Below are 18394 nucleotides of genomic sequence, written 5' to 3'. Positions count from 1 at the left end.
GTCACTAATGACATTGACATTTGACAGGCAGATTACGGTCAAAATGACAAAAGGAAGCATATAAGTTACCAGCTCCATCAAATGATATCCTTCAGAACAAAAAAAATAATGTGCGTATGTAACATTTAAAAAAAAACGCATTACCGCATGCAGTTAAACCGTTGTAAATAATTATACAGTATATATTATTATTTGTAAACTAAATTGCCACTGCTAGTTATTCTGTGGCCTTTATTTGTAGTCTGTTGTTTTTTTTGTTATAGTCGTGGCTCATAATGGCGGAATATTTAAACGTTCGGTTGTCAATGTTTTATGTCTCTAAATCCGCCAGCTCTAATCACCAGATAAAATAATTAATAATAATTAATTTCACATAAGATCTATCTTAAATATTTTTGGTGTATTTATTGTATTTAATAGTTTCCTTTACATCAATACCCCTCGAAAAGTTAGTCCATTTCGATTATTATTTCACATCTATGACATCAGACCTTTATTGAAATTAATTAACAAATGTATAATTCTTCCAGTAGAGTAAAACAATAATTCAAACATAAACTCAAATAAATGGAGATATTTGATGAGAAGTCCATACAACTTAGCACTGAGAAAAATGATGTTATACATTCTCAGTACATTCAGGTAAGTTTATGTAGCATTAAATTAATTCTATGATAATATCAACTATATAGTGATATGCTTCTGCAAAATATCCTAGCAATATAAGGTAAACACTACTATCGATACGTTACTCAATTAATTAAGACTATTAAATACTCAACTTTTGATTGGTATGCAACCAGAAAATCATGTTGTCTCGTTCCCATATGTATGGGAACGAGACAACACGGTACAGTATGTATGTACATACATCATTCCTCAGCTGAGAGAGGACGAGACGAAACACCAACAAATTAATGGATTCTTGAAAGAAGGTACGGGTTACACACCCCGTAGAACCTTGGATATGGTCTGACGACTACCATCAAATGATGATAACATGTCAACTTCGAAAGAAGAGGAGCATACACTAAATGTGGTTGCTGGGAGTCATCCTATTCCTGACCGCTTTCAATGTTGCTTAACTTTGTTGTAAAGTTCGGCATTTCCTCTCCGGTACCCCCGCGGCAGAGAGGAATAATGGGATTCCCCACGAAAAACGGTCTCGACGGTTTCGTTGGCGGTGGTCATGACCCCTTGTGACCCCCCTCCCCCCCCCGAGACCCTAAGTCTATGCTTGCTTAATAATAGTACACTGGATGCCGGCTGACTTACTTAAACAAATATGAGGCGAGCTACTTAGTCCGTAGGAGTGGTAGTGCACCTGCGATCGACATCAGGTAGAACTCCTGTTCTATATGGAGTCAGTCACAGTTGTCCATGGCTGGCAGTGACCATTTGAACTGGGAACCATTTGGAACTGGAAATGGGAATTACGTCCATATATATATATATATATATATATATATATATATATATATATATATATATATTTTTTTAATATAATATGGGAGTAGCAGACGAGCATGCAGTCCATCTGATGGTAAGTGGCTACTACCGCCCATGGACATCTGTAATCGACCCCCGATAGGAATAGATATTCCTACCTGGGGTCAGCCACAGATACCCCTGAGGACTAACGCTACTTCGGCGCCGTGATTAATTATCGGTATCGGCTCGGTGACGGTGCAGTGGACAAACAGTGTAAGCTGGAACGCCTCGGAAAAGTATGTCTCCCTTACCACACCCTTCAAACCAGAACGCAGCGCATAACACTGCTGTTATGAGTCTGAAATAGGAATAGTCCATATGAACTTCTTCGTATGTAACTTCAATCTTATGAAAATAGATATGAAGTTCACCTATGCGTCTGTTTAATTTTTCCAGGCCGCACGACATAAGCATTTTGAGACCTGAGAGAGTCATTTGGGTCATAGATTACATAAGTACCTATTATTCGACTTTGTTACCCTCGATTGGACTTTCCCTTACAGGATACGTGTTTGGGCGAAGACGAAACTATGGCGAATTTTGTGTGTAACATCTGTAAAAAGACGTTTTACAACGACAACGCGTTACAAAACCATAAAAACATACAGCACGATGCCGACGGGTCAGGCAGCGAGGGCGACCAGAATTCTTCTACTAATAGGGGTGATCTTGTATGCATATTTAGCTGATTGTTATGCGATACTTAGACGCACTATTTACACAATCGCTTATTTATTCAGTGAGCAAGGAATCCATTTAAAGCCAGCTTGAAGTCCTACCTTGAAGTCGTCTACAGGTGCGTTGGTACTTTTGAAAACTAAATTGGAATGCCTAATATGAACCTTTATATATAATATGAACCTTTCTCTCACTGCACACATCGATTCTAGAGATAACCTTCAAGTACCTTACCTCCTATAAGTTATATAATTATCTCTTACACTATGAATTTGAAACAAAACAAAATTGACGTCATGCAAAAGATTATTTGCGTGATTATGAGCTGATCATACCGGTAGACGCTTAACTTTATTAAATTTTAAAGTTACCTCAGTTTAATTGAATTCTATAGATGTTAGACAGTTTATGTGGGTTCAAATTCATTCCGCGGTCAACCGACGATTCGTGCATAATAGAGAAAGATGGACTCATCACGCGGACGTTTGCTGAGGACACCAGCTACGTCTTCGTGAAGGTCGAAGGTACAATAATGTTTTCTTCGCTCTAAATTACTTAGATTCGTTAGATTCGCTTAGATAGAATTGTAGAAGAAATAAATAGTATAGTTTATTTTATAATCGAAATTATAATGTATACTACAATTTACTTTACACTTCATTTATAAAAGCTGTATACTTCATCTAAAGGTGACGGGCTCGACGGTAACGCGGCGAGAAAAGCACGACTCGATGGTATCGCGAGAAAAGCGCAAGTACGCCCTCAAAAGCCACCAGTAGATTTGAGGTGGGTGCGGTGTGGTATATTTATCGTCGAATTAAAATAAGCGTTTGATCTTAATATCCTATTGTATATTATTGTATTGTATTGTATTGCTGTATGTATGTTGATACAATACTTGGTCACAAGTTCATCAGGTCCTCATTTAGATATCTTTGAATTAACACATTAAAGTTATTGTGGACAATGTCGTGTATAATAATTAATGTACCTCATTATGTGTGTAGGGGACCATTCACATGTACGCTTCCTTCTACTCTTCGTCCGGACGTCCAGTGCCGTCAAATATTCTTTAACTGCTGTGAATACTCTATGCATTACCGGGAAGAACATACGAAACGGCGCAAGGCGGCGTTACGGTGCCAAGTTTGTGAGAAACGCCTTGATAGAGACATGTATCCTGCACCCACCATGGCGTCGCAATTCAATGTTCCTCATCGTCTTACTTTTTCATGTCAAACTTGTGGTCATACTTTCTTAAGCAGCGCTGAGTTCGATGAACATAACCGCATAGTGCACGCCAAGATGAAACCACATCAGTGCTCTCTGTGTAATAAGCGATTCACCCAACAGGGCGGGTTACAGCAGCACATGAGAATGCATACGGGTATACGACCTTTTGCGTGTACGTATTGTCCAAAAGCATTTACGCAGAAAGCCGGCTTGGATCAGCATTTGAGGACTCATACCAAGGTAAAACCGTTCAAGTGCGTGATTTGCAGCAAATGCTTCTCTCAATCGGTTCATTTACGCCAACATATGCGCACACACACGAACATACAGCCCTTTCAGTGTCCCGTCTGTGGCAGGAGATTCAAACAGAGTAGCCATTTGAATTTCCACATGCGATCCCATATGGGGGAAATGGGGTCGTTGATGCCGGAACAGTATCCCCAGTCTACGGATCATCAAAACCAACTGGATTTTTTCAACCTGGCCAACGTACAGCCAGTTCAAGACGGTGAGACCTTGTATTACGCTGCAGAACTGGTAACTGGATCGTCTCAAAATACTTACATCAGCTATTCGCCAAAAGTTATTAATGAAAACATTTTATCCCTTTAGTTTTGTGTTACGTTGCAGTGTATCTTAGGCTAAGAAATATAAACAAATTATATTTTTTGTTAATTGTTAAACATATTTTTGTTTTTCTTTTCGGCTGATAATAATATAAGAAGCTATTATAAACATACAAACCTTAACATTTACGGAAATCCGTACTTATACTTATCCGCCTTTAGAACTACAGAAAGTTGCAGTTTAGACTTCTCCACATAGTTGTTTTTCGATTAATTGTAATAATTAATATTCATAATACTATGAAATAACTCTTTGGCAGCATTTAATCCAGATTGTTTTATAAGGTCACGTTAAAACAAAGCAATAAATGAATACTATAAAATTATCTATTTTTAACAGATAAGCTCTAGATCTTTAACAGTTTTGGTGTGATTTAGAGGCCTCATAAATAGGTTCATCATTAATTAATAAAGATGTAGCAGTCACGTGCGTCGTATTAAATGAGTGGAAAATACAAGAATTTCGAGAGTCCACGTGTGTAAAGACCATCCCCGTTACTTCTTTATTTTATATACGTACCTTGATTCAAGTTGGTGATGAATCTGACTGCGACTGCGCGATTATGAAGGGTATGCAGTTATACCTGCATCCTTGTTCGACGCATGCATAACGGATGAATTACGCTTCTAAGGGATATGCTCTCCTGGTACTTTTTCGCCGACTGGATCAATATACTTTGGACACAGTGGCGCCGCGGTGCAAAATACTTGTCGGTCTAACAAAATCAATACCTATAAAGATAACTAGGTATTGTAGATGATCTAAGTACTTATGTCTACTTGTTAATGAAATCATTTTTATACTTTAATATTTTTTGAAGAGTTACGTTTATGTAGATGCACCTATATACATATAAACTAGGTATTTTATTAACTTTATTTTTAAATAATTATGTTTTTTAATAATATATTCATCTACAAGATTCATTAAAATATATCTATTTATTCTTATATCTTCAAGCTGTACTTAAAAAGTTTACGGAATTAAATTATAATGTTTCACAACATATAAAAGGGTTACCCTTATACCGTCAAACACGCCAACTTTGCCACCGAGCAGTACTTTGCCCGAAATACAATTTTTAAAGAAATTTGTTAATTTCGAAAAAAGTAGAAAACTTACGGCAACACTGATAACATTAGTAAAAAATAAAATATACATGTGGCAACACTGAGTAGCGCGGATGTTCCATACCTCATTCAGTTACCTGCCAGCACCTGTCGAGTTCACAGTGTATTTTTGCGGGCCAAATTCATACGTAAATTGAAAGTGAATTGTGCATCATGGAGAAGACGCAGGTAAGTTTTATCGATTATTTGTTTTATTTAACAATCCATTAAGTATTTTAATGATAATTTCGTTTCTGTAACTTGTATATAACAAAAGTTATGAGGAGTGGCAAAGTTACACAGTAATGTTCAGCCGTGTGGTTGTCAACATTGCCCGCCATCAAAAAACGTCTAGGGTTGACACTTTCTTTTAATTGAACTACCTAAAAAGAGTGCAACATATTAAAGGTTTACCTATATATATACATGTATGTATATGTTTGTGGTTTTATCTCACCAAAACTCCAAAACGGATTTTTGATACCCTAATCATTCTAAGTTCACACTGAAAATGTTTTTTCAACAGTTTATTTTCGTGATTTCATTCATTATTTTTATTAATTTTGAGTTATTTATAGTACCTACGTAAAATTAAAGATATTTTTCTCTGAAGGGAATTGTGAAATTATTTAATATGCAGAATTCATTAAATAGACAAAAAAATGCCTGAGACTAAAATTTAGTTTAGTACTTACTTTAATGTCTATTAATATCTATTTTGTATTTCAGAGCAACAAACATAAATTCGACCAAGAAGATCAAGACGGGAACTTGAATTCAGAATGTAAAAAAATATTCAGAAGAAATGTTAATGCTTGCGTGTGAAGCTGTTCAATCAGGTCAGATTTCATCAAAAGATGCTGAAAGGCAGTTCGGAATTCCAAGGAGATCAATAGTTCACAAAATTAAACAAGTACACACGAAGTCTGTTGGACATCCCACAGCGCTTTCAACCGAAGAGGAGGACAAAATTGTGAAGGTCCTACAAGCGTCTAGCACTTTTCGGTCTCCAGTTACAAAGCTTGATTTAAAGCTATTGGTTCATGAATACTTGAAAAAAAATTACGTAATTACATTCAATAATAAATAAATAAAATTAAATGTAAACAAAAACTAGAATTAAAACGTAACTAGAATACGACAATTAAAGAACTTTGCAATTTAGAATTGTGTTATTTACCTCTTGCAGCTGTGTTTGTATGTGTATATACTCTATCATATATTACTCTATCGTATCTACTCAATTGTGACAACCCTAGCACTTTTACGTAAGCACGTTGGGTTTGTATGGAAAGAAGCGAAAATGTCAGGTTAACATTGCCCATTCGCTTTAATGGGCAAGTATTTACGATATTGACTTAATTTTCTGAGCGATGGCCTTTATTGCCAAAAATCTTTTATTGGTTCTTATATCATTCGTACAAGGCTACGTACGTCAAAGGCTATAATTCCACCAAAAACCAAGGTGGGTAATGTTGGCTAGAAGTCCAGATAATTTTGCCCGCCATGAAAATTGGGTATTTGATGGGAAAAATGTTAGTAAATACTGGATTTTGATCACTTAAAGTATGTACATGATCTTAAAGTTCCTATAGATACAAAAATATGTATAGGGATTCATACAAAAATCTTGAAATAAACAGTTTTTTCCTGAAAATGTGGGCAATCTTGGCGTGTTTCACGGTATATGTTGTGAAACATTAATAGATACCTTATGAACAATTTCAATATGTTTTGAATATAATAGAGTATGGCGATCTATTATATAGCTATGCATATTATTATTACCGAGGTCCCAGCTATGCCTGGGACCTGGCCTAGGTATCTAGACGTAATATATATTTCACCATTTATGTACTTACATAAATAAAACAACTATTACAACCAAAATATTTGGTTCAAAGTACAATCTTTATTTATAAATTATTTTAGAACGTTTATAACCTGGCATTAAGCTGTTGCAATTTTTGTAATTGTAGTACCTACAATTATTGTACCTAGACAATGATCGTGCCTACCATTAGAGGATCGAACATTCACTAAAATCAAATTTTAATAACAAACCGCCTTAAAATAGTGTGCAGGGGTGTTGTCTGGTTTTTCAAGGGTGTGTCGAGGCAGATGAGTAGGTACTGGCATGGGGCACAATTTTCCCCAGGAAAAAAAACCAAATCAATGATGATCCGCAATGCACATCCCTTAACAATAATGAAATCAAAGAGAATATAATCACTACGTTTTAAATGAAATTAGACATTTCAATTTCATACAAGACAGGATGAAAGGATATAAGTATTACCTAATCTTAAATTGTCAAGATTTCAGTCATAAGTGATTGATATGCTGGAATATCATGGATATTCAGTTTAACTTGAGATATTCAGTCAAACGAGGCATGAGCAATTATTTATTAAGTACTTTACTCTAGGTATCCACTAATCATAGGATTTCCTCTAGACATTAAGTACTTTTAAAATGGTTTAGCCATATCCCATCTGGTAATAGTGGGCACCAATCTGTAAGCTAAGTTAGTAAGTTATGGTTGCAGTAACGAAACAGACAAAATCAGAAGTTCAGTTCTTTACATTAGCAATATAGGTATAGTCCGCGTAAAACTGCTAGTCTGCTCTGAATATAGAAATGAATCGCGTCGCCACAGCAAATTGTATGACAATACCTGCTCGCAACAACTACTGAGCGAACTATCAGGTTGGCGCGGACTATAACAAAGATATGACCATTGTAATAAACTGTGTTGGCCGATGTCATCTGACACATCAAGATTTTGAGCAGGAACAAATGAACATTCATGAATGCCTGCGATATTGTAGAAGTATTATGTTTTTTATATGATTGGAGTAGCAAACGAGCTTTTATTTTATTTATAGAAGAAGCAAACGAGCATGCAGTCCACTTGACAGAAAGTGGTCACTGCCATCTAAGTATTTGAAGGTGGTAGAACCCCTTTTGGTTCGACTCCGGCGGCACCACCGCCACACCTATTTCTACCTAATAACAGCAGTGTCAGGCGCTGCTGTGTTCCGGTTTGAAGGGTGTGGTAAGGGAGACAGACTTTTCCGAGGCGTTCCAGCTTAGTCCTCAGGGGTAGCGGCGCATCTGTGGCCGACCTCAGGTAGGAATATCTAATCCTATCTGGGGTTGATTACAGATGTCCATGGGCGGCAGTAGCCACTTACCATCAGGTGGACTGCATGCTCGTCTGCTACTCCTATATTATAAAAAAAAAAAAAAAGTATATATGTGTAATCACCCTATATTATCACCCGAGCTGACCACACATGCGTTGCTACCTTTGAGGGCTAAGTTGGAACATCTTGGATAAGTTATTTACTCTTACCACCCTTTCAAAGCAGGACAGCAACATTAAGCACTGTTATTAGGTAGGAGTGAGTGTGACAATGGTTCCTGTAGAGATGAACCCTAAGCGTACTGTGAGCTTACACTCCACCTAATGGTAAATGGTCATTGCGTTCCATGGACATTGCAATAAACTCTATGGAACAGCCTTTTTTTATAATATACTCATAGAGTCTACTTAATAGCAAGTGGCTACTGCTGCTACGGCTATAGCTTATTGGCATCTGTAATTAAACCTTTGGCAAGGAGAAGGCATACCTGGGTGAGGCCATAAATGCCTTTTACCTCTTTCAAACCAGAACTTAGCAGTGCTTAACACTTATTATTAGAAAGAATTAGGTGTTGTGATGGTGCCTCCAGAGGAGCACCACAAAGTCACTGCGCCATTTGGACATCTGTGACCATCTCTACAAGAACATGTCTTACCTGAAGAGGATCACAGATGTATTGCTCTTCCTGATGTTGCCTCATAAGTCAATCAGCGAAAGTCCATGCTTGTTAACTTACATGTTCCAAAACAAAGGTATTTCTAATGTGTAAATGTGGAAACAGTGACCACTATTACATTGGATATAGGACTTAAATTTTGTCAAAATGTCTTACTATTATACCTAGTTCCTATATATCATAGAGAATATATAATTGTACAGATTCTTAGTAGCACCAGCATCTGTGGTGTAATTAGTCACAGTAATGGGATTTAACATTACCTTGGAATGGGAATTTACTTAGCATTCTGTGAACATTATTTCCATCCTCAACAGACTGATAAGCCACAGTCATGTCCATGGACATTCAGTCCTTGGCCATGAACATTTAACACCTTCATGTATGCAATTGGGTTTCACAGAGTGTAACTTTTAATTGTATTGTAAATTTTGGAATCACTGCTTCTTCAAAATCAGGTCTCACCTTAGCTAAAACACTTAATTACTCCTAACACATTTTCTTTGTTTTTTGTAAGTTATCCATGACCATGTGGTAGCCCATGAGCTACTGACCACTTCATCAGTAGGTAAGACCGTTTGCTCAGTTACCTTTCTTGTATTGTAAAAAAAAACAGTTCTTTTTTTTAATTGTTAATATTATTGAGTAATTTCTGGGGGTATAAAATAAACAAACACTTGAGTTCAGAATATTTTAATTTTTCAAAAGGTATATATTATTACAATATTTATGTCGTGTTCTCTAATAATAATACTCATAATGACTGATATAGTAGCCTAGGGCTACAACTAGAACATCAAGATATTTTTAAAAGACCTTAATATAAAGAAATTTGGTTATCAACCATCACATAAATAAAATAAAAATCTTTTACAACATCAAAATGATACCTTCTTGGTATTATAACCACTAAAAGTAGTAAAATGCATACTGGAATCTATGTGGTACGGTACAGCTAAGAAATCAGATTCATATTCCTGAATATCTAACTGGGAGTGAATGATTCTCAACAATTTCAATGGTATTCAATATATCTTCATAGTTGTTCTGAGTCTCTCCTTTATCTACTCTTCACTGCTGTCCGGTACTGAGTCATAGTGTCATTGAGGGGAGTGTAATCTTCACAATTCAAGATGCTGCCGCTCCCTTCTACTTTAACTTTCAACACTCATCATTCTCTTCAAGTCAAGCTCCCATAAAGTGGTAACTCGTTGAGTAATATTTTACTTAATATTTAAAGTTAAATATTTAAATCTACATGATTACTTTAATATCATAATAATAACTATAAATATTGATTACATGCTTAATACATTTAGAGATTTCACAAAAAGGAGAACATAATTTTTTGTGCTTAATATTCCTTGGATTTTCATAAAATATATTTAACAAAAATAGACATGTAAGAAATTAGAATTTTTGCAAAATATTTAATTAAATAGTGTTTACTTTAACGGAACAATATCTACTATCAAGATATTACTTTGAAAAAGGGTTCAAAAATATATGGATATTAAAGAGGATATGAAGACAGCAATATCAAATATACTCAGATCTTACTGAATGTTAATAAAAATAAAAAACATAAGTTATAAATTTAGGATATTATGCGAGAAACTGTGACTACATGTGGGCCATGGGCGGGGCCCAGTTCATCAATCGTAACCACGAATTCGCCATGGGGATTTGTAAACTGCTCGAGTCTGTCTGTCTCCAGGAACCGGCCCCTGTGTACGGTGCAGTAGATTGCCCTCGCTGGAATGCGTAAGTACCACTCGGGTACCGCCTTAATTCTGCCAATATCCTCCACAACTTCAGTGCCAATGTCCACCAGCTTCACACGGACTGTCTGTGTCACAGGGTGTAATTCCTTGACGATTCCTCTCTCATATTCATTTTGAGCCAAGTAGTAAACGGCAACAGGCGCACCAATCCTGAGGTCTTGTAAGCGCCTTGAAATTTGGTTTTGGGCATAGTGGCGGAAGTCATTTCTATCTTGCATGTAGACTTGGTACTCTTCGACCAGAACCACATAAAAGTTTTCGGGAAATGTCCCAGAGGTCATTCGGACCTGCATGGGAACATTGACATGGAGTCCCCTAGGCATGTTGTAGTGTTGCAGTAACATTGGGTACTCCATCGGAGAATTGTACACATACTCGAAGGTAGTGTATCCGGTGAGTGTGAGCAAAGTCGATATGTCATCGGGACAGGAGTTATGCAGCTCCACAGCTACAATCCCGGGCGCCTTGCTTCGAATAATTATTTTGGCTCGCTCTCCTTCCATGAAGTCTTTCATAGCTTCTATGGCATCGCTACTCCAGGTGTTGCCGAGTGGCATACAGTCAGCGAGCTGGCAGTGAGTCACCAACCCAGGCACATTGGCCTTGTGATACAGATGCCAGATCCTGTGAATGGACACATCTACCTCAATGCACCCGTAATCAATAGCCAGCAGCTTGTATAAAGGCTCATGGTCATCCTCGATCTCGACGATTTTCCCACGCGCGTAGCACCTCAGCATTCTGGATTTAAAGATGTGAACATCCCCAACCCTTATCTGGGAGGGATGAATCTTTTCTCCACGAGCTTGCAGGTAAGGCATGTGTACACCGTACGCTCGAGGCCGAACGTAGAAGCTATGAGGATTATTGATGTAGGTGATATCGACCCAGCAAGATGACCCGATGCTCATGTTGGGTATGGAAACTTCTTTTATAGTGTTTCTGATCCTCGCCATGTTCGCGATCGATAAGAGTGCAGCGTGATTGGGCTCGAAAATTTTGGAAATTGATGCGCCGCAGCTGCGGCGCGACAATTAAATTAAGTAAATATATTATTCACTTGTTTAAAACAAGTAATAATAAATGAGTATTGCTTGAAATCGCACTTGTTGCAATTCAATACGATGCAGACCCGATACGGTGCTCTCGCTACGAGAGTAGAATGTACTGTGTTCACTGCTCACCACCGCCTTAATTTGGAAATGAAAAGTTATTGATTATTTTCTCTTCGGGACTAATGAAATAGAGCACAGACTATTTATCACCTGAAATAGGGTCCATAGAGCCTTTGATTTGACATGACAATCTTGATACCTAGCATCACATTCATATTACTTTTAAATATTATTTTGATAACTGTGGTTAAAGAAACTATTTTGTAAAAATATATGTTAAAAGTTATCAGTGATTTTGTATTTCCTTATAATTTTAGAACTATATTCCCGAAAAAACGCGCGAAGTTTATCGTAGTACGGGAACCGCCGTTTACAAATAATTGGGGAATATAAAGCCACTAAATGTTGCGTTGTAATGTTAGTATTTTATGTATCGCTGTCTGTACATGGCAAATATATGTAAAAAATCACAATAGGGTCCTTTATATACGCAAGAGTATTTTAATTTTATGTGTTTGTCTATATGCCGTTCAGCTGGTGACTTTCTGGTGTATCTCACACACCGATGAGTGCAAGCCATTGAGAGCAATGAGGAGGCGTTGGCGCTTAGCCTTGATATCGTTAAGGCCTTTGGCCGGGTCTGGCATAGGGCACTTCTCGCTTAGCTTTACGGACTTCCTGAGAGGTTATGCGCATGGGCAACCAGCTTTCTGTCGGAGCGGCAGAACAAAGTCGTCGCCGTCGTCGACGGGTGCTGTTCTGACATGAAACCTGTAAACGCTGCCGTGCCCCAGGGCTCAGTCCTCATCCCCACACTATTACTTCTGCATATCAATGATATGTTGCAACAAATAGGCAGCATACATTATTATGCAGATGATATTACGGGAGACGCTACGTATACAGGCCGCACAAACACCTCTCGGTCTTTTGTGGAAGAAAGCGGAATCCGACTTGTGTCTGAGGACTCTTTGGAGCAGGTCTCGACATGGGGTCGATTTAACCTTGTTGAGTTTAACCCCACGAAGACACAAGTCTGCGCGTGTACCGATAAAATAACATACCTAATACCTATTTTATCATCGCGCCACGATTCCAAGGAATTCACCATTGGTAAAAGTGTGGGGATCCTGGGAGTTGACTAATTGTGTGACTTGCAGTACCGGGGTAATTTGGATTCCGTCCGAAACGTCAGCGACCCGATGATCTCCGATCGGTTAGAAACTTTGAGTTTACTGAGGGACATAGGTTCCCTCTGTGTGTTCTACCGGCTTTACAATGGTGACTGTTCTGAGGAACTATTTGACCTGGTGACTACGTCACCATTCCTCCATCACTAACTCGCCGAAGGATGAAGTTCCATCCACATCAGCTGTGAGTGTGTGACGTGGAGCTCTTCAAAAAAGGTGCAAAAAGAGCTCTCCTTCAAAGCCGGCGATTCATTGGCGACTCCTCTGGTGCTGCAAATATCCACAGGCGGCGTTGACTACTTTCCAGCAGGTAGCACGTCTGCTTAATCGTTAGGATAAACAATAAAAAAATATGTGTGCACGGTAATCTCAAAAACAAGCCGTTTTGTTTTTGTTTCTCATAATATTTAGTGTTTTAGGGTTCTGTACGAGGGTCAAACTGAAAGTTCTTAGAAAATCAAAAACTAAGCAAACTAACAAGTTATTTATTTTATTATTACTTTTCAAAATAGTGTCCGTTCACATCAATACATCGCTGCATTCGATGGAACCACTGAGAAAAGCACTTTGCCCATTCCACTTTGCCTTTTGAAACGCTTCCACCACTCCTTCCTCGGCGTCCGTAAAACGTTTTTCTCGAAGATTTTCTTTTATTTTCGGGAATAAATAAAATTCGCAGAGTATACGGCTAAGGCTATACGGCGGGTGACTCAGTAATTCCACGTCTGAGGTCACTAAATAGTTAATCGTTTTCCTGGCGGTGTGCAACGAGGCATTGCCGTGGTGAAGGAGGATCCTGCTGCGAGGTCGTTTCTCGCGAACTTTTTCCAAGACAAGTGGCAAACAATTATTAGTGTACCACTCTGCATTGACCGTTTTATGATCCTTTAAGACAATTGTCGCGTCCTTGTCCTTTCGAAGAACGAGGCCGCCATCTTCTTTCCATCACTTCGAACTCTCTCCACTGTGGTTGACAACTTCTCGGAAGGAAACACCCACTTAGCAGACTGCCTTTTGATTTCCGGATCATAGCAATAAATTCAGGTTGCGTCACGCGTTACTATGTCGAACACAGCATTTGAGTCTCCTCCGTTAAATTATTTAATCATTTCTCGGCCGTGTAGTTTTTGGGCCTCGGTTAAATGATGAGGTATCCAGCGGGCACAAAGCTTCCTGACCGCTAAATGTTCATGGAGGATTTTGTGCACTTGACTCATACCAATGCCTAGGCTTGTCCGAATCTGCTGATAGGTCACTCTTTTGTCAGTCTCTATGATACGCCGCACAACACTGATGTTATCTTCAGTCGTCGCTGTAGAAGGGCGTCCCTCACGCAGATCATCGATGAGATTAGTGCGACCACGTTTAAATTCATTAAACCAGTTTTAAACTGTGGCACGAGATGGGGCTTCATCGTGAAAGGCCGATCGAAGTCTATCATAACTTTCTTGTTGACTTAAATGACATCGAGTCATAAAAAATCATTGCACGAAAATTTTCTCGACTTATATTCATGCTGTCGTGCATAAACAATTTTCAATTTGCCGCCAAATCGTAAAACAAATGACAAATTAATGAAATATATACCTAATAATATTGGTAAAGAGTTCTTTTTTCAAAATTTAAACTTATTTTTAACACGCTTTTATTAGCTTGGGTTGTATGTATGTATGTACGTACGTAACAGAGTAACGGAATCTTTGAACCCGATTTCTATCCACTTTGAACGTTCAGGCTAATTCAAAATTTTGAAAAAATATCAAAAACCGATGACAATACATGATTTTAATAATTTTGTACCATTGTCCTTATCAACATTCCCAGGATTAACGATTTTCGAAGCGAGAGAAAGCGCCTTAAAGAAAGTTCACGCAAAGTTACTAGATTGATTTTTAGTTTTGAAAAATAATAATGTTATTTCCCTATAACTCCTTAGTTATTTCCCTATAAATGTACTGAACCATATCTATAATGCCATCTTGTAGAATGATTTTTAGGATTCCGTACTCAAAGGGTAAAACGAAACCCTCCGCTGTCTGTTCGTGGGTCACAGGGCTTTATCTCTTAAAGCGTAATAGATAGACACTTGATTTTTTTACAGACGATGCATAATGATGGTCGCTTTAACAACAAATACTAAAAATTAATAAAATAAATATAGTTCAAAAAACTAAAAAACACGTTTTTAGTTTTTTGAACTATTTAATATAATGTTTATAAGTGGCTTGTTCTAAAAACTTTCAGTTTGGCCTTTTTTTTTCGGTTACGAAGGGGAAACCTTCAAAAGGTACCCTGTGCCGTGGGAGCGGCACGGGGTTATATGGGAATCTTACCGCACTAAAACCCCCCCGGTGGCCGTCCTCTGCGCTGCGTAGAGGACTCCGGGATCTCCAGAGGAACGCAACCGGAGTCCTCTTAGCGCGTTGCCCCATCGGGCTCCTCCCAGGTGAGCGTGACGCTCGCCACACCATCTGGTGTGCACAACGGTATCCGACCACACATACCGCCGGAAGGTGACACGACCTTTGGCAATGAGCCAAGCCCGAAAGTTCGGTACGATAGCATCGACCACCCGTTGGCGTATGTTACGTGGTCCCAATAGCCGATCTCGCCAGCACCTCAGAGCGCGCCACCTGGCCCTCCTCCGAAGCACTTCGACCGTTTCTTCAGTGAAGGGTTCAGTCCTCTGACAGAGGACGCGGATCTTATTAACGAGCCGTGCATCCATATCCGCCAGAATGTCCAGGGGCGGAAACCGCCTCAGGACTGTCGCCGCCTCGTACGATATGGTACGATACCCACGGGCGACTCTGATCGCGATCGTATGTTGCGCGGAGTTAAGTTTCCGCGCAAGGCGCCGGCAGCCAGACAACCTGTCCGACCATACCGGCGCACCGTAGAGCGCGATCGAGCGTATAGGCGGTGGACTTCTTCCTTTGGTCCCCCGAGATTTGGCAGCAGTCTGTGCATTGCACCCGCTACCTTATGAATCCGGGGGACGAGACGATCAAAGTGCTCGTTGAGGCGCCAGCGGCCGTCCAGTGTTAGGCCAAGGTACTTCATGTACCCGCCTATCCGGACGTCCGTATCACCGACACGCACTGAGGTCTCAGCTGGTACGACACTCGGCCTGCGGCCGTGGAACCACATCGCCTCGGTTTTATGGGATGCTATCTGGAGGCCCAACCTGTGGATATTCTCTATGACGCGTGCCACCCCGAGCTCTGCTAGCCGAACCGTCCTACTAAAACACTCCCCTTCGGTGAGGACGAGGGTGTCATCGGCATAGCAGACGATGCACACTCCATCCGGGAGCACCGTTCTCAGCACCGCGTCGTAAGCGATATTCCACAGCAATGGACCCAGTACCGAACCCTGCGGTACCCCACGCACGACGCTCCTCTCGCGAACGCTCCCTTAACGGACTGGGGAGCTGATGTGTCTGTCCGACAGATACGCCTTCAGGACATTCCGCAAATAGGAAGGCACCTGATGGACAGACAGCCCGTCTATAATCGCACTCCAGTTAAAAACGTTGACTATGTCAAGGCTAACCGCCAGGACTACTCTACCCTGGGAGATGGCCTGCTCTGAGAGTGTGCGGACACGGAGGATCGCGTCGACAGTTGAGCGCTACTGCCGGAAGCTGAATTGGTTTTCAGACAGGTCCGGGCCGTGGCATACAAGATGCTGGCTAATCCGTGCGGAGATGATCCGCTCGAATAGCTTGCCCGCCTCGTCCAACAGGTAAATGGGTCTGTACGCTGATGGAGAGTCTCGCGGCTTGCCCCGCCTGTGCAATAATACGAGCTTCGCCCGTCTCCACTCAGAAGGGAAACTTCCGTACCGGAAGCAAGCGGTGAACAGTCTTCGAAGCCTCCCCCCAGCACTGTCAGCGCTAAGACCCAAGCCTGCCCTGGAATTCCGTCCGGTCCCGGCGCAGTATTCCGCTTCGACATGTGCTTAACGGCCCCGTCGAGCTCGCTCTCCGCCACTGTCAGCTCCTCCGACCAGACGGGGAGATCCGGCAGCGCCGCGGAAAAACCCGACTCATCAGCGGTTCCTGGGAACAAGCTGTCAACCACTGTGTCGACGAAAATCGGGTCTAGGGTTTCCGTCAGTGGAGGCACCCATGGACGTAGCTTACCGAGTACCATCTTGTAAGGACGCCCCCATGGGTCTCGGTCCAGCCCCTCCACGAGTGCGCTCCAGTTCCGGGCCTTGCTATCGGCGATAGCGCCCTGAAGCAATGTTGTTGCGGCCCTGCACTCCACGTACTTCTCCTGCCGTTCCGCGGCGCCAGTCCATCGGCGTCGTCGAGCCCGAGTGTACTGGCGTCGAGCTCGCAGGCAAGCTGCGCGCAAACATGCAATGCGCTCCGACCACCAGTACACAGGGCGTCTCCAGCCAGGTCTGACACGCGGCATCGCGGATTCGCAGATTGCCGTCATGTCATCCCTGAGCCGGATCGCCTCATCTTCCGGATCGACCTGGGCATCCCCTTCAGCGGCGTTGGACCAGTCCACGACATAGGCAGCAGCGACGTCGTGGTTAAGACGCTTTCGTGCCCACCGACGCGGATGGTCGTTAGCCTGGCGGCGTGTGTCGGCAGCCGGGAGCTGCAAAACTACGTCTAGCAGTATGTGGCGATGGTCAGACAACGTGACGAGGTCTTCGGCCACCCTCCAATCCGTGACCAAGCGCTCGGCAGAGAGAGTCGCCCACGAAAGGTCAACAATCGATTCTCCCTGCCAACGTACGCACGTGCTGACCGAGCCACGATTAAGCAGACGCAGGTCCAGCCCGGCCGCCCACTCGAGTGTTGCTCGACCCCTGACGGTGTCGCGCCTGTTTCCCCAGGCCCTCGAATGCGCGTTAAAATCGCCAAGTACGATCACTGGGCGGGGAAGACAGGAGCGCACACAGCTTGCCAAACGGTCGAGGAATTCCTCGTATGTCGCCAGACTACAGTTAGGGGAAACATAACACCCCAAAACCGCGAGGGGACCCCACTCCACCGCGACTATGCTCCGCTCGGAGTGAAGTTTGGAGCACGGAGGATCTCCTTCGCCACCTGTCCAGTACACGGCGACGGCACGTCGTCTCTGACCCATCGCGGATGCTCCGGAACTGAATAGGGCTCCGCCACCACTGACAAGGCAACCGAGCAGTCCACGAGGCATTGCTGGAGCAAGTCCTACGCCCCGCGGCAGTGGTTCAGGTTCCCCTGGAGGATCTTAAGTGACGGAGACCTATCCATCAAGAGTCCATCGCTTCCGCTGTTGGACAATGGGACGAAGCGCTTGGACGCGCAGGCCCATCTGTCCGTGTTGAGCCGGCAG

General features: G+C 41.5%; 2 protein-coding genes across 3 annotated transcripts; one reads left to right on the top strand and one right to left on the bottom strand.

The window, feature by feature from the left end:
* The first annotated feature begins 354 nt into the window (after positions 1 to 354).
* LOC140743145 (uncharacterized) lies at positions 355 to 4306 on the top strand. Of its 2 annotated transcripts, XM_073074203.1 has the most exons (6): positions 355 to 448; positions 534 to 642; positions 1995 to 2162; positions 2564 to 2693; positions 2859 to 2955; positions 3177 to 4304. In XM_073074203.1, exons 2-6 carry the CDS (start codon positions 568 to 570, stop codon positions 4012 to 4014), a joined length of 1308 nt encoding a protein of 435 aa, XP_072930304.1. In that variant the 5' UTR covers positions 355 to 448; positions 534 to 567; the 3' UTR covers positions 4015 to 4304. The 2 variants fall into 2 exon arrangements, with proteins under 2 accessions (XP_072930304.1, XP_072930305.1); XM_073074204.1 differs by lacking the exons at positions 355 to 448; positions 534 to 642 and having other exon boundaries at positions 1998 to 2154; positions 3177 to 4306.
* Positions 4307 to 9640: 5334 nt separating this feature from the next.
* LOC140743661 (uncharacterized) lies at positions 9641 to 12042 on the bottom strand. The gene has a single exon (XM_073075104.1). It carries the CDS (start codon positions 11701 to 11703, stop codon positions 10561 to 10563), a length of 1143 nt encoding a protein of 380 aa, XP_072931205.1. The 5' UTR covers positions 11704 to 12042; the 3' UTR covers positions 9641 to 10560.
* Between the last annotated feature and the right edge of the window lie 6352 nt (positions 12043 to 18394).

Source organism: Epargyreus clarus, unplaced genomic scaffold (genome assembly GCF_041222505.1).
Source record: "Epargyreus clarus isolate Ecla_fem2 unplaced genomic scaffold, WU_Ecla_fem_2.2 ptg000007l, whole genome shotgun sequence".
NCBI lineage: Eukaryota > Metazoa > Arthropoda > Insecta > Lepidoptera > Hesperiidae > Epargyreus > Epargyreus clarus.
The sequence above is the reverse complement of the archived record's forward strand: the minus strand, read 5'-3'. Positions and strand labels throughout refer to the sequence as shown.